The sequence below is a fragment of the Nerophis ophidion genome, linkage group LG27, assembly GCF_033978795.1.
Source record: "Nerophis ophidion isolate RoL-2023_Sa linkage group LG27, RoL_Noph_v1.0, whole genome shotgun sequence".
Taxonomy (NCBI): domain Eukaryota; kingdom Metazoa; phylum Chordata; class Actinopteri; order Syngnathiformes; family Syngnathidae; genus Nerophis; species Nerophis ophidion.
In genome coordinates this window covers 18134515-18155543 of record NC_084637.1, presented here as the reverse complement: position 1 = coordinate 18155543, position 21029 = coordinate 18134515, and the positions used below count along the sequence as shown (strand labels likewise).

The following is a 21029-nucleotide window of genomic DNA, read 5'->3' as shown; positions in this document are numbered from 1 at the left end:
AGGAGTCTTGTTCACGAGTGAGGGAAGAGTGGATCGTGAGATCGACAGGCGGATCGGTGCGGCGTATTCAGTAATGCGGACGTTGTACCGATCCGTTGTGGTGAAGAAGGAGCTGAGCCGGAAGGCAAAGCTCTCAATTTACCGGTCGATCTACGTTCCCATCCTCACCTATGGTCATGAGCTTTGGGTCATGACCGAAAGGATAAGATCACGGGTACAAGCGGCCGAAATGAGTTTCCTCCGCCGTGTGGCGACTCTTCCTTTGAGATAGGGTGAGAAGCTCTGCCATCCGGGAGGGACTCAAAGTAAAGCCGCTGCTCCTTCACATCGAGAGGAGCCAGATGAGGTGGTTCGGGCATCTGGTCAGGATGCCACCCGAACGCCTCCCTAGGGAGGTGTTTAGGGCACGTCCAACCGGTAGGAGGCCACGGGGAAGACCCAGGACACGTTGGGAAGACTATGTCTCCTGGCTGGCCTGGGAACGCCTCGGGATCCCCCGGGAAGAGCTAGACGAAGTGGCTGGGGAGAGGGAAGTCTGGGTTTCCCTGCTTAGGCTGTTTCCCCCGCGACCCGACCTCGGATAAGCGGAAGATGATGGATGGATGGATATTTTAAAAAAGTATATTTCCTTTTTTGTATATTCAAAAATGCCTTAAAATTGATGTATTGACATATTGAAGAAAACATTATTTCACTTCTGTTTTTAATATTTACAAAATAACTATATTTACATATTGTAATAAAACACGTGCACTACCTTTTTGATATAAAAAAATTAAATTATATTTATAAATTTAAAAAAACACTTGCACTACCTTTTCGATGTAGAATTTTTTTTTTTTACATATTATTGTATATGCACATATATATGTATATATATATATATATATATATATATATATATATATATATATATATATATACATACATACAGTCGTGGTCAAAAGTGTACATACACTTGTAAAGAACATAATGTCACGGCTGTCTTGAGTTTCCAATTATTTCTACAACTCTTATTTTTTTGTGATATAGTGATTGGAGCATATATATTTTGGTCACAAAAAACATTAATGGAGTTTGGTTCTTTTAGGAATTTATTATGGTTCTATTGAACATTTGAGCAAATCTGCTGGGTCAAAAGTATACATACAGCAATGTTAATATTTGCTTACATGTCCCTTGGCAAGTTTCACTGCAATGAGGCGCTTTTGGTAGCCATCCACAAGCATCTGCTTGAATTTTTGACCACTCCTCTTGACAAAATTGGTGCAGTTCAGCTAAATGTGTTGGTTTTCTGACATGGATTTGTTTCTTCAGCATTGTCCACACTTTTAAGTCAGGACTTTGGGAAGGCCATTCTAAAATTTTCATTCTAGCCTGATTTAGCCATTCCTTTACCACTTTTGACGTGTGTTTGGGGTCATTGTCCTGTTGGAACACCCAACTCGGCCCCAGACCCAACCTCCGGGCTGATGATTGCACGTTGTCCTGAAGAATTTGGAGGTAATCCTCTTTTTTCATTGTGCCATTTAAAGCACCAGTTCCATTGGCAGCAAAACAGACCCAGAGCATAATAAAACCACCACCATGCTTGACTTTAGAAATAGTGTTCCTGGGTTTAAAGGCCTCACCTTGTCTCCTCCAAACATATTGCTGGCTATTGTGGCCAAACAGCTCAATTTTTGTTTTTTTTTCATCACATGGGCAAAGATAAGACCTTCTGGAGGAAAGTTCTGTGGTCAGATGTAACAAAAATTTAGGTTTTTGTATTGTACTTGCTACAAATCTGTCATGCCTGTAAGATTATGTCTTGTTTTTGCCATGTTTGGTCAGGTTATGTTTAGTTGTTCAGACATTTAGTTCTGTCTTTGCACTTCCTGGTTTGTTTTCGTCTCCATGCCAACCCATTAGTTTCACCTGGTCTCCTAGTCACTACCCTGTCCTCAGCCTCACACCTGTTTTCACTAATCATCACAGCTGCTATTTAAGTCATTCTTTTTCTGTCTTTGTCCTGGCATCCACACCCCACCCATGCTGTTCCTACCTTCATGCCCTCGTTCACAGTTCCATGTCGTGTAAGGTTTTGTTTATAGTTCATAGTTAATTGCCTTTGTGCTAAGTCTTTTGTTTATGTCAGTAGTTTATGCCATAGTGCAAGTGTTTGTTTCCATAGCCAAGTTTTGTACCTCCACTGTGAGCGCCTTTTGTTTGTCTTTGGTTAGTTATAGTGTTAAAATAAAAAGATGTACTCACATTCATGTTTCGCTCGTGCTAAATTCCCTCTGCGTCGGAGAAACAACCTTAATCCAAATCTAAGTTTGACAAAATCCTACTAAATTCCTACATAACTCTCCCGAGGGTAAAATAATGATTGTAGTTTGTAAACACTACTTTTATCTTGGTCGTCAATAGAAAACGAGAGTGTAATTTGAATGAGCGCCTAGTATTTATTCAGCGTTTACAAAATTTGTGATCAAATATTGATTGGATTGTAGAAATATAACACAGCTTGACTGATATCTGCCAACCAAGGAAAGTTGAAGCTTTAAAAAGTCCAAAAAAAAATCAATAGAAAAACACAGAAAGATGTTTGGGTGAGGAAGGATTGTGGGGTCCAACAAAGAAGTATCCCTGTGTAAAAGAACTCTCCATGTGTAAAAGAACTATCCCCGTGTGTCTGCAGAGGAATGCGAGGAGGAGTGCATCTTCAACGCGGTGTGTGTGGTGGAGCAGCCCACCTCTCGGTGCTCCTGCGAGCCCCTGCAGTGCGACGGCACCTACAGGCCCTCCTGCGGCGAGGACGGCCGCACGTACGCCAACGACTGCGTGCGGCGGAAGGCCGAGTGCCACGCCAAGACCCGCATCCCCGTCAAGCACGCCGGGCCTTGTGGTGAGTCCAGCCTCCTTTCTGCCGGGGATTTCAGGGGGTGAAAGTGGGAGGGGCCAAGTGGGAGGGGGTGTGTCGAAGCGGCGCCGTCACCTTCACTCGCTCATCTTTCAGCTCCACCTCCCACAGCGCATGGTCCATGGTCCACACCCACGGTCACCTGTGTGTTGTCTCAGCTCTTCTCTCTTGTTGCAGTCACTGTCTTGTCTGTCTTTGTCCCCCCGCCCTGGACCCTGGACACCTGGCCTCACCCCATGAAGTCTTGTCTGTCTTTGTCCCCCCCGCCCTGGACACTGGACACCTGGCCTCACCCCATGAAGTCTTGAGTGGAGCTGGCAGGAGGACTCTTCTTCTACTTCTTCTTCTACTGCTTGTGTCTTTGTTTTTCTTCCTGCTCACTAATTTGTCACGGCCCAGGTTGGAGAACTTTCATTTTCCTTCCCTCCCTACCAGTCCTCCCTGTGTTCTCCATTTTACGGCCAATATTCCACTTTGATAATGTAGTACTGTACATTTCATTTTTATTATTTGTTTTCATTTCCAACTACTGTATCATTCTCAACTTCATTTGATTTATTTCATATATACAGTATTCCATGTTTCTGTGGTTTATCTGTTATACAGTGCTCAATACCGGGGTTTCCCTTCTCTTCAGGGGATTTTATTGCAGGGAAAAGCTTGTAGGGATGAAATAGCCTCTGTGTTTTTTCCTGACATCGAAGACCTCTGAAAAATACAAACAAAAGACCCAGATTTCCCTCGCCCGGACGCGGGTCACCGGGGCCCCCCTCTGAAGCCAGGCTTGGGGGTGGGGCCCGGCCGGGCACAGCCCGAAGAGGCAACGTGGGTCCTCCCTCCAATGGATTCACCACCCATGGCAGGGGCCATAGAGGTCGGTTGCAATGTGAGCTGGGTGGCAGCCGGAGGCAGGGCACTTGGCGGTCCAGTCTTCGGCTACATAAGCTTGCTCTTGGGATGTGGAACGTCACCTCGCTGTGGGGGAAGGAGCCTGAGCTAATCCGCAAGGTGGAGAAGTTCCGGCTAGATATAGTCAGATTCACTTCGACGCACAGCAAGCGCTCTGGAACCAGTTCTCTAGAGAGAGGCTGGACTCTCTTCCACTCTGGTGTTGCCGGCAGTGAGAAGCTACAGGCTGGAATGGTAATTATTGTTTACCCAGCAAGCAAAGCCTGCACGTTGGCGCTCAACCCGGTGGACGAGAGGGTAGCCTCCCTCCGCCTTCGGGTGGGGAACAGGTCCTGACTGTTGTTTGCGCTTACGCGCCAAACGGCAGGTCAGAGTACCCACCTTTTTTGGATTCACTTGAGGGAGTACTGGAGAGTGCTCCCCCGAGTGATTCCCTCGTACTACTGGAGACTTCAACGCTCATTTTGGCAATGACAGTGAAACCTGGAGAGGCGGGATTGGGAACAATGTCCACCCGGATCTGAACCAGAGTGGTGTTTTGTTATTGGACTTTTGTGCTCGTCTCCATAACAAACACCATGTTTAAACATAAAGGTGTCCATATGTGCACTTGGCCGCAGTTCCATGATCGACTTTGTAGTTGTGTCATTGGATTTGCGGTCTCATGTTTTGGACACTCGGGTGAAGAGAGGGGCAGAGCTTTCTACCAATCACCAAGTGGTGGTGAGTTGGCTGCCATGGTGGGGTAAGATGCCAGACAGACCTGGCAGGCCGAAACGCATTGTGAGGGTCCGCTGGGAACGCCTAACAGAGTTTCCTGTCAGAGAGAGTTTAAATTCCAGCCTCTGGAAGAACTTTGAACATGTCACGAGGGAGGCGCTGGACATTGAGTCCGAGTGGACCATTTTCTGTACCTCTATTGTCGAGACGGTCAATTGGAGCTGTGGCCGCAAGGTGGTTGATGCCTGTCGTGGCGGTAATCATTGAAGCCGCCGGTGAGGGATGCCGTCAAAATTAAGAAAGAGTCCTATTGAGTGCTTTTGGGTCATGGGGCCCCGGAGGCAGCAGACAGGTACAGACAGGCCAAGCGATGCGCGGCTTCAGTGGTCGCGGAGGCACACGCCCCCCTGGCTTTGGGCCACAGCTCTTGGAACTGCCACAGATGATCAACAACAACAAAAAACATTCACACTAAACGCAGCTACTGCCATCTTGCGGAGTCCATAAGGACAACGCCAGGGAGTTGCCTACAGCCACAACTGCTTACCACCGACGGTTTCTTAATCTGGCGCTAATCCACAGGAAATGTGGCGCACATCGCTGCTTGGTCTCCTCGTTTGCAAACGCGGCTTTTCTTTCCGGCGAACGGCCGTCAAGATTTGTTTCGACACTCAAAGCCTGCCGACATTTGCATATTTTTTATGTTTGGTGTTTTTAATTTAAACTTCAAAAGAATAAAGGCTGATAAAAATGTGCAGAGAGCACGTCATGGTTTTACTTTCTTCTACAGTAGGAGACAGCAAAGATGGACGCCACATTAGACTTTGGCATCGCTGCACAGACTGTGGAGATTAACTCGGGGTGGGGGGTGGGGGGGGTGCGCGTACAGTAGGATCAAGGCGTAGCCCCCAAAGAGATGGAGCGCCACTGTGATGCTCACAGCTGACAGTCTGCACTAGAAGATGGCACCAGCAGCACTCGCGCTTGCGTCGCCTCCGGGTTGTGTTCCAAAGTCTGAGAAGAGAAGCGTTTGCTTGTGAAACAATAATGTTGTGGCAGAAGAGGAGCCGACAAAGCGTGACGCTGGCTGAGGAAAGCCAAGTACGAGTCCTAGTGTTTTCTTTATGGTCAGACACCTAGTCACAGTTGGCGATACTTCATGCCTAACATGTGGGTTGAAATGTGAAAGGTTGTGTATTTCTTTTAAACAAAAACAATAAAAAGGTCAGGAACAGAGAGCAAACAATGGGAATGTGATGAGACAAAGCTGAACTGAAAGTAATAATTCATAATAATATACTTATCATATATATTTAAATGTGTGTCTTTGAATATATGCAATGTCTCTTTTTATTTGTGTTTTTTTTAAATAGAAAATATCAAAGTTTGGACGCCCCTGATCTAAAATATTCAAAGCTGTCATAATGAAAAAAATAAATATACTTAAAATATAAACAAAGTTTAGTTTGTTCAATGAAAAATAAAATACTACTAACCTGTGATAATGTGAAAAAGAAGCAGTGTTGAACGTGTGACTGAACATGAACATGTTTGACACAATCATATTATTAGTATTTTTATTTAATTATAACATGGGGGTGTGGGGGGGGGGAATGTAAGAAAAAGAGCAAAAGAAAAATGTGAAATAATCAAACTAATGATGAGTAGAAATATAATTATTCACCTATAATACAAATCAATCAATCAATCAATCAATGTTTACTTATATAGCCCTAAATCACTAGTGTCTCAAAGGGCTGCACAAACCACTACGACATCCTCGGTAGGCCCACATAAGGGCAAGGAAAACTCACACCCAGTGGGACATCGGTGACAATAGTGACCCAGTGGGACGTCGGTGACAATGATGACTATGAGACTATGAGAAATCACACGTAATATTTTTTTGTAGTTATTTCTTTATATAAAATCTATCAATGTGGCCCTTAGGACACACCTCAACTCAAATATCACACGTATTAATATGATGATTTGAGGATAGATGATTGAGCCTAAAGATATTATCACTATGGATACTGTATCTATTGATACTGTTACTATGGATACTGTCACAATTTATACTGTTGCTATGGATACTGACACCATGGATACTGTCACTATGGATACTGTTACTAGGGATACTGTCACTATGGATACTGTATAAATGGATACTGTTGCTATAGAAACTTTCATTATGGATACTGTTGCTATGGATACTTTCACTGTGGATACTGTCACAATGGATACTGTTACTATGGATACTGTCATTATGGATACTGTCACTATGGATACTGTATCTATGGATGCTGTTACTATGGATACTGTCTTTATGGATACTGTCACTATGGATACTGTATCTATGGATGCTGTTACTATGGATACTGTCACTAGGGATAATGTCACCATGGATACTGTCACTATGGATACTGTTACTATGGATTCTGTCACGATGGATACTATATCTATGGATGCTGTTACTATGAATACTGTCACTATGGATGCGGTCTCTATGAATGTTGTTACTATAGATAATGTCACTATGGACACTGTATGCTGTATCTATGGATTTGGTCTCTATGAATGTTGTTACTATGGATACTGTAACTATGGATCATGTCACTATGGACACTGTATGCTGCATCTATGGATTTGGTCTCTATGAATGTTGTTACTATGGATACTGTTACTATGGATAATGTCACTATGGACACTATGGGTACTGTATCTATGGATTCGGTCTCTATGAATGTTGTTACTATGGATAGTGTTGCTAAGGATATTGTCATTAAATATACTGTCACTATGGATACTGTTGCTTTGGATATTGTCATTAAATATACTGTTACTATGGATACTGTCACAATAGATGTTGTCACTATAGATACTGTCACTATGGATACTGTTGCTTTGGATGCTGTCACTATGGATACCGTATCTATGGATGCTGTTACTATGGATACTGTCACTATGGATTCTGTATCTGTGGATACTACCACTATGGATATTGTTACTATGGATACTGTTACTATGGTTACTGATTGTATGGATGCAGTCTATTTGAATGTTGTTACTATGGATACTGTTACTATGGATAATGTCACTATGGACACTATGGATGCTGTATCTATGGATTCGGTCTCTATGAATGTTGTTACTGTGGATACTGTTACTATGGATGATGTCACTATGGACACTATGGGTACTGTATCTATGGATTCGGTCTCTATGAATGTTGTTACTATGGATAGTGTTGCTAAGGATATTGTCATTAAAGATACTGTTGCTGTGGATACTGTTGCAATGGATATTGTCATTAAAGATACTGTTACTATGGATACTGTCACTATGGATACCGTATCTATGGATGCTGTTACTATGGATACTGTCACTATGGATACTGTATCTGTGGATACTGTATCTGTCGATACCGCCACTATGGATATTGTTACTATGGATACTGTTACTATGGTTACTGTTTCTATGGATGCGGTCTATTTGAATGTTGTTACTATGGATACTGTTACTATGGATAATGTCACTATGGACACTATGTATGCTGTATCTATGGATTCGGTCTCTATGAATGTTGTTACTGTAGATACTGTTACTATGGATAATGTCACTATGGACACTATGGATACTGTATCTATGGATTCGGTCTCTATGAATGTTGTTACTATGGATAGTGTTGCTAAGGATATCGTCATTAAAGATACTGTTGCTGTGAATACTGTTACTATGGATATTGTCATTAAAGATACTGTTACTATGGATACTGTCACAATAGATGCTGTCACTATGGATACTGTCACTATGGATACTGTTACTTTGGATACGGTCAGTATGGATACTGTTGCTTTGGATACTGTCACTATGGATGTTGTCACTATGGATACCGTCACTATGAATACTGTCACTATGGATACTGTTGCTATGAATACTCTCACTATGGATATTGTTACAACGGATACAGTCACTATGGTTGTTATCACTATGGATACTGTTACTTTGGATACAGTCACTATGGATGCCGTTACTATGGATATTGTCATTATGATTACTGTTGCTATGCAATGGATACTGTCACTATGATTACTGCTGCTATGGATACTGTCATTATGGTGATTACACAAATAAATACTAATCAAATATACTTTAAAATAATAAAACCTGATGAATACATTTACATACAATTATGTAGTACTAAAATAAAGGTGAACTAAGTTAATACAAATAATAATATGTCTGTTTCTTGAATACATTTTTTGTGCTTAAGAAACATTTCTACATACTTGCCAACCTTGAGACCTCCGATTTCGGGAGGTGAGGGGCGTGGTCTGGGGTGGAGCGGGGCGTGGTTAAGAGGGGAGGAGTATATTTACAGCTAGATTCACCAAGTCAAGTATTTCATATATATATATATATATATATATATATATATATATATATATATATATATATATATATATATATATATATATATATATATATATATATATACAATATATATATATATATATACTGTGTATATATATATATTGTATATATATACATATATATATAAAAGAAATACTTGAATTTCAATATTCATTTATTTATACATATACACACACATAACACTCATCTACTCATTGTTAAGTTAAGGGTTGAATTGACCATCCGTGTCCTATTCTCTGTCACTATTTTTCAAACCATATGCATGTACAGTAGATGGCCGTATTGTCCTGTTTAAGAGTGTCACAACATTGCTGTTTACGGCAGACAAATTGCTTTACGGTAGATGAAAATGTGACTGCTGTTGTTGTGTGTTGTTACCGCGCTGGGAGGACGAAAACGTGACTGCTGTTGTTGTGTGTTGTTACCGCGCTGGGAGGACGTTAATGAAACTGCCCAACAATAAACCCACGTAAGAAACCAAAAACTCGCCCTCGGTCATTCTACAGTTATAACGTCATTGGGCAGACACGCTGTTTATGTTGTGGGAAAGTGGACGTGAAAACAGGCTGTCCTCACTCAGGTCCGCATGGAGCTGGAGGGGGCGTGGCCTCCAGCTCCGCCTGAATTTCGGGATATTTTCGGGAGAAAATTTGTCCGGGGAGGTTTTCGGGAGAGGTGCTGAATTTCGTGAGTCTCCTAGAAAATCCGGGAGGGTTGGCAAGTATGCGTCTCTATGACTTTATCTCCAGACTTCTTCTGTTTGTTTGATATTGTCATTACTGCCACAAGTGGTGAAGAAGTGTATTACAACTGACAAACACATACTTACTGGTTAAGAAAACACAAATGACAGTGTTGTCAAAAAAAACACAAAATATTAATTATATTAATATATTTTTATAAATATGTCAATACAATTAATGAAAAAGAACCCAAATTATATATTAATATTATAAAAAACTTAATATTTACATATATATTTATTTGAATGTGTCAATAAATGCATTTATTATCAATACAATAATTATGGGCATTTTTTACTGACCAAAATGAAATAAAATATAATGTGATTTTTTTTTTCTAAAATGCATCCATTAATCAGGAAAAGGAACAACTACATTCATAGTTAATTTTATTTAAAAATAAATTAAATCACATTTTTAATTATGATATTATAATATTAATCATAGCAAATGGGAGGGAAATGAGTACAAAAATAGTATTTTAAAACAAATGTTTGGCGATGAAGATGTCATTTTAATAACCATATTTACAAATAGTGCAGCCGGGATAGGCTCCAACCCCCTGCCTCCCCGGGAGGGACGAGCGGTAGAAAAACAGATGGATGGATATTTACAAATAGTACTTCATCAATTTCAACGAAATGTCCAATTATTATTTAGTAAATTCAGTTTTAATTTTTTTTTATAATTTGTACTCCTAAATTCCTTTATATCTCCTTCAATTCTCACAATTTTCACAAAAAACAATCAGAAAAACAAAACGAAACCAAAAAAACACGTTATTGAAAAAAAATAAAAAAAAAAAAAATATATATATATATATATATATATATGTATATATATATATATATATATATATATATATATATCCATCCATCCATCCATCCATTTTCTACCGCTTATTCCCTTTCGGGGTCGCGGGGGGCGCTGGCGCCTATCTCAGCTACAATCGGGCGGAAGGCGGGGTACACCCTGGACAAGTCGCCACCTCATCGCAGGGCCAACACAGATAGACAGACAACATTCACACTCACATTCACACACTAGGGCCAATTTAGTGTTGCCAATCAACCTATCCCCAGGTGCATGTCTTTGGAAGTGGGAGGAAGCCGGAGTACCCGGAGGGAACCCACGCATTCACGGGGAGAACATGCAAACTCCACACAGAAAGATCCCGAGCCTGGATTTGAACCCAGGACTGCAGGACCTTCGTATTGTGAGGCAGACGCACTAACCCCTCTGCCACCGTGAATATATATATATATATATATATATATATATATATATATATATTAGTGTAAATAAACTGCCAGACCAGTCGCCAAAATGGTCCCATAAAAATAACAGTGGTTGTCTGTACTATAACTAAAGATTAAAAAAAAACCTGTTGGTTCTGCTTACCTTAGAAATAAAAACAGTATCATTTTTCCAGTTATTTCGAGTAAAGACACACCATACAGTATATTTTAGCTGAAATTCTGCCAGTTTTGAAAATACACGGAAATTGTGTACAGTGAATTTTACAGGAACATTTAGGCGACTTAATAAAAAAAAGTATAATAAATATATGTTGCAGTCCAAACGTAGGTACTATATTATTGCTTTTTTTCAACTTTAAATAATAAAAAAATTGTCCTTAAATTGCATGCATTAGTCAATTCTTATTCAAAATGTAAATGCAGTATTGTTGGCGCTTTATGGATGTTTTGTCAGGTTGTGGGTGGAGTCTGTTTAACATAAATTTCTTCTAGCAATTTTGGAACATTTTTGAAATGTATATTTTAAGATTTTTCTATCTTTGCGTACTACGTTGCAGATTTCTATACACTGTAGGATTAGAGATAGTTTTTCAATTAACATTTGTCAAAGTTAGCGTTAGCAAAAGGCATTTACAAAGTATTGCAAAAAGTGCATGTTATGTTTTTATTGTCACGCGAATGTTGAAGTTCTTTATTTAGCAGCACGGTGGCGCTGAATGCAGTTTTTTTTTTTTTTTGATTAACGTCCTGACTTTTCATGGCCATAAGTGAGAAGAATCCCCCTCGATGCCTGTTGAGCGGCGACAAAAGAAAAATGTATTTGCTGCTGCAGATGTTCCCCGTGGACTGCAGGCTTGTTTTCATGAATAAATCACGCGCTTGCTGTGCTGACAGGAACACCAGCATGAAGAACTGCATCTATAAGATATACAATAGGTCCGTGCATAAAGAGCTGCATTTAAAAATATATAAAATAGGTCTGTGCATAAGGAACTGCATTTTAAAAGAAACAAAATAGATCCATGCATAAAGAGCTGCATTTTAAAAGATGTAAAAATTTAAAAAATAAAAATAGGTCTGTGCATAAATATCTGGATTTGAAATATATAAAATAGGTCCGCTCATAAGGAGCTGAATTAAAAAAACTACAAAATAGATCCATTCATAGAGAACTGCATTTTAAAAGATGTAAAATAGGTCGGTGCATAAACAGCCGCATTTAAAATATATAAAATAGGTCCGTGCAGAAATATCTGCATTTTAAATTTATAAAATAGATCTGTGTATAAAGAGTTCCATTTAATATACATGAAATAGAACCATGCATAAAGAGCTGCATCTAAAAATATATAAAACATATCTGTACATAAAGAGCTGGATTTTAAAATATATAAAATAGGTCCGTGCATAAAGAGCTGCATTTAAAATAAATATATAAAATAGGTCCTTTCATAAAGAGCTGCATTTAAAAATATATAAAATAGATCCGTGCATAAACACCTGCATTTTAAAATATATTAAATAGGTCCATGCGTAAAGACCTGCATTTTAAAATATATAAAATAGGTCGGTGCATAAAGAGCTGATTTTAAATATATATAAAATAGATCCATTCAAAAAGAGTTGCATTTAAAAAAAACTATAAAATGGGTCTGTGCGTAAAGAGCTGCATTTAAAAATATATAAAATAGATCTGTGCATAAAGAGCTGCATTTTAAAAGATATAAAATAGGTCCGTGCATAAAGAGTTGCATTTAAAAATACATAAAATAGGTCCATGCATAAATACCTGCATTTAAAAATACATAAAAATCGTCCATGCATTAAGAGCTGCATTTCAAAAACTATAAAATACATCCGTGCATGAAGAGCTGCATTTAAAAAATAAAAAAAAAAATAGATCTGTGTATGAAGAGCTGCATTTTAAAAGATATAAAATAGGTCCGTGCATAAAGAGCTGCATTTAAAATAAATATATGAAATAGGTTCTTTCATAAAGAGCTGCATTTAAAAATATATAAAATAGATTCGTGCATAAACACCTGCATTTTAAAATATATAAAATAGGTCCATGCGTAAAGACCTGCATTTTAAAATATATAAAATATGTCGCTGCATACAGAGCTGATTTTAAATATATATAAAAAAGATCCATGCAAAAAGAGTTGCATTTAAAAAAAACTATAAAATGGGTCCGTGCGTAAAGAGCTGCATTTAAAAATATATAAAATAGATCTGTGTATAAAGAGCTGCATTTTAAGATATAAAATAGGTCCGTGCATACACTACAAAGCTGCATTTAAAAATACATAAAACAGGTCCATGCATAAAGAGCTGAATTTAAAAATATATAAAATAGGTCCATGCATAAAGAGTTGCATTTAAAAATACATTAAATAGGTCCATGCATAAATAGCTGCATTTAAAAATACATAAAAAAGGTCCATGCATTAAGAGCTGCATTTCAAAAACTATAAAATACATCCGTGCATGAAGAGCTGCATTTAAAAAACATTTTTAAAAATAGATCTGTGTATGAAGAGCTGCATTTTAAAAACTATAAAATAGATCTGTGCATAAAGAGCTGCATTTAAAAAACTATAAAATAAATCAGTGCATGAAGAGGTGGATATTAAAATATATACAATAGATCCGTGCATTAAGAACTGCATTTAAAATAAAATATCAAATGGATCCGTTCATAAAGAGCTGCATTTGAAAAACTATACAAGAGGTCCGCGCTTGAAGAACTGCATTTTAAAATATATACAATAGATCTGTGTATAAAGAGTTGCATTTAATATACATAAAATAGAACTGTGCATGAAGAGCTGCATTTAAAAATGTTTTAAAATAGATCTGTGCATGAAGAGCTGCATTTAAAAACTATAAAATAGATACGTGCATGAAGAGCTCGATATCAAAATATATAAAAAATATCCATGCATGAAGAGCTGCATTTAAAAAAATATGAAATAGATCCATCCATGAAGAGCTGCATTTAAAGATATATAAAATATGTTTTATAGAGGCCTATTTTACACTTGAGAAGATTTCCTTGTATTTCCTTTTTTTCCTCTCCGACACGCTCTGCCTTAATAAAGTGGCGAGAGGCGTCTGCTTTGCCTGGGAGGTGCAGGAGGATAAAAGATGATAAAAAAGGATGAAAGCGGTCGCAGATTAAGTCCTTTCATCTTTTCTGGCTGCGCGTGAAACTAAGACAAAAAGGGTTTTTTAAAAGACTTGTCCTGGATTTCATCTGGCTGCTGAACTTGTGAAGGAGGCCAGAGGCCAAAACCTTGCATGAACGATATGAGGAGTGTGACTTTTGACCATGCTCGGGGGACCATTCCGTGTGGAAATAGATCAAACATATATATATATATATATATATATATATATATATATATATATATATATATATATATATATATATATATATATATATATATATTGTGTGTGACTGTCAGTGGTACTTTATTTATATATATATATATATATGTAGATATATGTATATATATATATATATATATATTTACAGAAATACATATATATATATTTACATAAAAACATATATATATGTATATATATATACTCTTGATCAAACGTTTGCATACACTTTTAAATGTATGTGTTTTAATATAATTATTACTGTAAATTAATTTTGTTTTTTAGAAGGAACAAATAATATATTTTATTTCAATAATAGATAATCCTTACAAATAAGAATCGCGATTAATCTGAAAATTGATGAAAAAAAATAATAAAAATGCCCATACTCTTTATCATTACATTCCTTATAACAACCTGTATTTTATATAATTATCGCTTTAAATTAATTTTGATTGTACAAAAATGTATTTAAAAAAATTTATCGATTTTAGATTTTTTTTAAATCTATTAATATTCCTTACAAATAAGAATTGCGATTAACCTGAAAATCAATTTAAAAAAACAAAACAAAAACGCCCATAATGTTTATCGAACAACTTGTCCAGGGTGTAACCCGCCTTCCGCCCGATTGTAGCTGAGATAGGCACCAGCACCCCCCGCGACCCCAATAAGCGGTAGAAAATAGATGGATGGATGTTTATCGTTACATCCCTTATTATAACATGTATTTTTAATATAATTATTCCTGTATATTTATTTAGTTTTTTAGAAATATTTTTTTAATACATTTTTGATTTTTTTTCAATCGATTACGAATCGTTAAAAATCAGAATCGCAATTTATCTGATTTTTTTTTTTTTTAACTCCCCGTTTATCGTTACATCCCTTGTCATAACATACTTTTAAAAATATAATTATTATTGTAACTTTATTTTGGTTTTTAGGGTGAAAAAAATTTAAAACCTTGTTTTTTTAATCGATTAAGAATCATTACAAATAAGAAACATCTACTGTTTATCGTTACATCCCTAGTCATAACCTGTATTTTTTACATAATTATTACTGTAAATTAGTTTTGTTTATTTATTTAAAAAAAATACATCATTTTTTATTTAACATTTTCCGACATGATTCTTGTACAATTACAACTTTTTTCACAATATTACTAACTTTTGTTTCAAAATTTTTATTTTTTTTTCAGAAAATTACTAATAATTATTTGTAATTATTTTAAAATAATTTTTTCTCTCAATATTGTTTTTCAAAAAAAAAAATTAAAAAAAATTCACAAACTATTCGACGTTAAGTTTGGAAAATGTCATAGTTTTTTCTTGTAAAATTTCACCTTTTTTTCGCAAAATATTTGGACATCATTCTTGTACAATGACAACTTTTTTCCTCACAATATTACAATATTTCTACAAAAAAAATTCCTTTATTTCAATATCACTATTTTTATGAAAAAAACTATATTTTTCCATATTATATTTGACGTTATTATTGTAAAATTACATGTTTTTTCATATAATAAATAAAAAATCTCAGAATATTCCTAAATAAATATGTTATGACAACTTTTTCTCACAACATTGCAACTTATTTTGTAAAAAAAAAAAAGAGTTTGATTGATAATACATTTTGACTTCAATCATGTAAAATGGCGTAATTTTTCTTTTAAAAAAAATTAAACTTTTCTTCTTAATATGTTTTTACAATGTTTTTTTTTTTAAGTAAAAAAAAAACAGGCTTTCACAATATATTTGACATTAATCCCGGAAAATGTCATCTTTCTTTCTTGTAAAATGTTAACTATTGACATAATTCTTGTAGAATGACCACTTTTTTCTCCCGATATTACTTTTTTTTTGAAAACATAAATACAAGTTTTCATAATATATTTGACTTTAATATAGGGACGGCGTGGCGCAGTGGGAGAGTGGCCGTGCGCAACCCGAGGGTCCCTGGTTCAAATCCCACCTAGTACCAACCTCGTCACGTCCGTTGTGTCCTGAGCAAGACACTTCACCCATGCTCCTGATGGGTGCTGGTTGGCGCCTTGCATGGCAGCTCCCTCCATCAGTGTGTGAATGTGTGTGTGAATGGGTAAATGTGGAAGTAATGTCAAAGCGCTTTGAGTACCTTGAAGGTAGAAAAGCACTATACAAGTACAACCCATTTATCATTTAATATTGTAAAATTATTTGTTTTTGAGAATATTCCTAATAATTATTTATAATTATTGTTAAATAACGTTTCCTCAAACAAAATAACAAAAACAAAAAACTTTTTTCACAATATATTTGACGTTAATCTTGTAAAAATGGCATCATTTTTTTTATTGTAATTTTTAATTTATTTTCTAAACATTTTCTGATATAATTTTTGCAAAATGACAACTTTTGTCTCACAATATTATTAACTTTTTATTCACAAAACAACTTTTTTCATTTTGTTTTGTAAAAGTAAAAAAACCCTCTTAATATTCCTAAAAATTATTGTATGACCAAATTTTTTGCCCCACAACATTGCAACTTATTTTTCAAAATAAAGTGCCTTCCGTAGAGACCAAAGTATGCTAAGGTGACAAACGAGTTGAGGCAGAATTAAGAACAAATGGCTCAGTCCGGAGCAGTTGCCTGGTTTCAACAACAATGGGGAGACAAGTTCATCCAGCCATATGACTGCCCTTTGGGAGTTATGGGTCGAAAAATCATTTGGCTGCCGTTTGGGAGTCGTAGCTAGAAAAAAAAATCTGGCTGCCATTAGGAGTCGTATTAGAAAAAACATTTGGATGCTCTTTGGGAGTGGTAGGTAAAAAAAAACATGTGGCTGCCATTGGGGAATTGTAGGTAGTAAAACCATTTGGCTAACCGTTGGCCGTGGTAGGTAGAAAAAACATCTGGCTGCACTTTGGGCGTAGTCGGTAGAAGACACCATTTGGCTAACCGTTGGCCGTGGTACATAGAAAAACCATCTGGCTGCCCTTTGGGCGTGATCGGTAGAAGAAACCATTTGGCTGCCCTTTGGGCGTGGTAGGATGACAAACCATCTGGCTGCCCTTTAAACGTGGTAGGAAGACAAGCCATCTGGCTGCCCTTTAAACGTGGTAGGTAGAAAAACCATCTGGCTGTCTTTTGGGCGTGGTCGGTACAAGAAACCACATGGCTGCCCTTTGGACGTGGTAGGTAGACAACCACCTGGCTGCCATTTGGGCGTGGTAGGTAAAAAAATCATCTGGCTGCCCTTTGGGTGTGGTATGTAGAAAAAACATCTGGCTGTCCTTTGGGCGTGGTTGGTAGAAGAAACCCTTTGGCTTCCCTTTGGGCGTGGTAGGTAGAAAACCAACTGGCTGCCCTTAGGGCGTGGTAGTTAGAAAAACAATCTGGCAGCCCTTTGGGCGTGATCGGTAGAAGAAACCATCTGGCTGCCCTTTGGGCGTGGTCGGTAGAAAAAACATCTGGCTGTCCTTTGGGCGTGGTCGGTAGAAAAAACATCAGGCTGTCCTTTGGGCATGGTCGGTAGAAGAAACCATTTGGCTGCCCTTTGAGCGTGGTAGGTAGACAACCATCTGGCTGCCCTTTGGGCATGATAGGTAGAAAAACCATCTGGCTGCCTTTAAGGTGTGGTAGGTAGAAAAAACATCTGGCTGTCCTTAGGGCATGGTCGGCAGAAGAAACCATTTGGCTGCCCTTTGGGCGTGGTAGGTAGACAACCCTCTGGCTGCTCTTTGGGTGTGGTAGGTAGACAAAAAATCTGGCTGCCCTTAATGTGTGGTAGGCAGAAAAAAACATCTGGTTGCCCTTAGGATGTGGTAGGTAGAAAAAACATCTGGCTGCCCTCTGGGCATGGTAGGTTGAAAAACCATCTGGCAGCCCTTAGGGTGTGGTAGGTACAAATCCATATGGCTGACCTTTGGGCGTGGTCGGTAGAAAAACCATCTGACTGTTTTTTGGGTGTGGTCGGTAGTAAAAACCATCTGGCTGCCTTTGGGAGTCCTTGTGTGATTTGACCTTAATCCTAGGTGAGGAGTGTAAAGCGGGAGAGTGAGTTGGGAAGTGGCAGAGTGAGTTCTACTTCTACTGCGTTCTTATTATTTCATATCTGCTGCCCAGCAGCTTGCACTTTTTTTCCAATTATCCTTCTTTTTGTCTTCTTTCTGATTTGCGTCCTCGGTCTCTGGGAGTCTCTCTGCCAGTTCGGAGCCTTTGAAGACCACATCAATTCATTCCCTCGTTTACCGGAGCCGCCATTGCTGGTGGGACGTTTCATCTCCGCGCTGCCACAGGGCAACTCGAGTTTTTTTTTTCCACGCCGCCAGTTTTAGCAGAGTCCTCAAAGACTCGGGACCCAGGAGGATCGGGACAAAGGGAAGTGCGTGACAGCAAGTTGAGGCGCGACAGGAAGTTGAGGCGTGACGGGAAGTCTGCGTCTTTCTTTACCATCTTTTCTAACATCCTCCTTTGACTAACCTCACCTAAGACTTTCTCCAACCTCCGGTCTGACAACCTACGGTCTCCCCCCTCCCTAACTTTGTTGTCGGCCCTCAGATCTGGACGCGCCCAGCCCCTGCGTGGACAAGGTGTGCCAGCACGGTGCCGTGTGCGTGGTGAAGAACGACCGGCCCGTGTGCGAGTGCCCGGAGGCCTGTCCGCAGACGTCCGACCCCGTGTGCGGCTCCGACGGGCACAGCTACGGCAGCCCCTGCGAGATGCGTGCCATGGTCTGCGCCCTGCAGAAGAACATCCACATCCAGCACAAGGGACCCTGTGGTGAGTCGCTGCAACCTTGGACCGCTTCTGACAAACGTGCTGCTTTTGGGAGGTGCGCTCCAAACCACAACACCACCACCAGTTGAAAGGATGCTAACTTGTCCTATGTCATCATGCTAACGTTAGCATGCTTTTGTTTTATGCTATCTTTTTAGCTAATTGTGTATGTTTTAAAGGCCTACTGAAAAGGAAATTTCTTATTTAAAGGGGAACATTATCACAATTTCTGAAGGGTTAAAACCAATAAAAATCAGTTCCCAGTGGCTTATTTTATTTTTCGAAGTTTTTCTCAAAATTTTACCCATCGCGCAATATCCCGAAAAACGGCTTCAAAGTGCCTGATTTTAACCGTCGTTATATCCACCTGTCCATTATCTTGTGACGTCACAGCGTGACCACACAGAAACAAACGTGGCGGATAGCACAGAAAGGTATAGCGATATTAGCTCGGATTCAGACTCGGATTTCAGCGCCGTAAGCGATTCAACAAATTACGCATGTATTGAAATTGGAGTGTGGAGGCAGTTACCGAAAACGAGATTAAAGAAGAAACTGAAACTTTTGTGCTATACCACGACAGACAGCGGCACGAGAGGAAGCGCGGACAAATTCGGCGATCGCCTTCTAACCATCGATTGGTATGTGTTTGTTTGGCATTAAATGTGGGTGGAGGGACAGGCTGGATGCAAATATAGCTACAAATGAGGCATAATGATGCAATATGTACATACAGCTAGCCTAAATAGCATGTTAGCATCGATTAGCTTGCAGTCATGCCGTGACCAAATATGTCTGATTAGCACACGCCACATAAGTCAATAACATCAACAAAACTCACCTTTGTGATTTCGTTGACTTTATCGTTGGAAATGCATCTGCTTTGAGTGTCGCAGGATATCCACACATTCTTGCCATCTCTGTCGTAGCATAGCTGTCGTTGGTAAAGTGTGCAGAACAAACGAGGGACTTTCGCATCTTTTGACCACTGTTGCAACTTGAATCCGTCTCTGTTCGTGTTGTTACACCCTCCGACAACACACCGACGAGGCATGATGTCTCCAAGGTACCGGAAAACATTCGAAAAAACGGACAATAACGGAGCTGATTTGACTTGGTGTGTGTAATGTTTGAGAAAATGGCGGGTCGCTTCACGATGTGACGTCACGGGTGAAAGGTCATATCTCCGACGGGCGAACAATTAGGCGTTTAAATCGCCAAATTCACCCTTTTAGAGTTCGTAAAATCGGTTAAAAAAACATATGGTCCTTTTTCTGCAACATCAAGGTATATATTGATGCTTACATAGGTCTGGTGATAATGTTCCCCTTCAAACGGGGATAGCAGGTCCATTCTATGTGTCATACTTGATCATTTCGCGATATTGCCATATTTTTGCTGAAAGGATTTAGTAGAGAATATTGACGATAAAGTTTGCAACTTTTGGTCGCTAATAAAAAAGCCTTGATTTTACCGGAAGTAGCAGACGATGTGCGCGTGACGTCACCGGTGTGAGGGCTCTTCACATCCTCACATTGTTTATAATCATAGCCTCCAGCAGCAAGAGCTATTCGGACCAAGAAAGCGACGATTTGTGGATTAGGAAAGTTAGAGTCAGGCACTAAAAAAAATAAAAATAAAATAAAATAAATAAAAAGCAAGTGGTAGCGTTTCAGATGTAATTAGACACATTTACTAGGATAATTCTGGAAAATCCCTTTTCTGCTTATTGTGTTAATAGTATTTTAGTGAGATTCGATGAGTAAAGTCATACTTAAAAGTCGGATGGCTGCGGTGAGCGCCAGTGTCTCAGAGAGAAGCCGATGAGGAGCCAAGATCACAGCCGCCTTTTTGACAGCTACAGGAGAAAGTCCCATAATCCACTTAAGTCTCCGGT

General features: G+C 38.6%; 1 protein-coding gene across 4 annotated transcripts in view; it reads left to right on the top strand.

Annotated features, from left to right (window-relative positions):
• The window catches only part of agrn (agrin), a 506995-nt gene that overhangs the window by 304490 nt on the left and 181476 nt on the right, over positions 1–21029 (top strand). For all 4 annotated transcript variants that reach the window (XM_061889588.1, XM_061889590.1, XM_061889587.1 and 1 more), the window contains 2 exons: positions 2684–2890; positions 18914–19135. In XM_061889588.1, coding sequence (XP_061745572.1) covers positions 2684–2890; positions 18914–19135 — 429 coding nt within the window. The remainder of the gene's footprint in view (positions 1–2683; positions 2891–18913; positions 19136–21029) is intronic.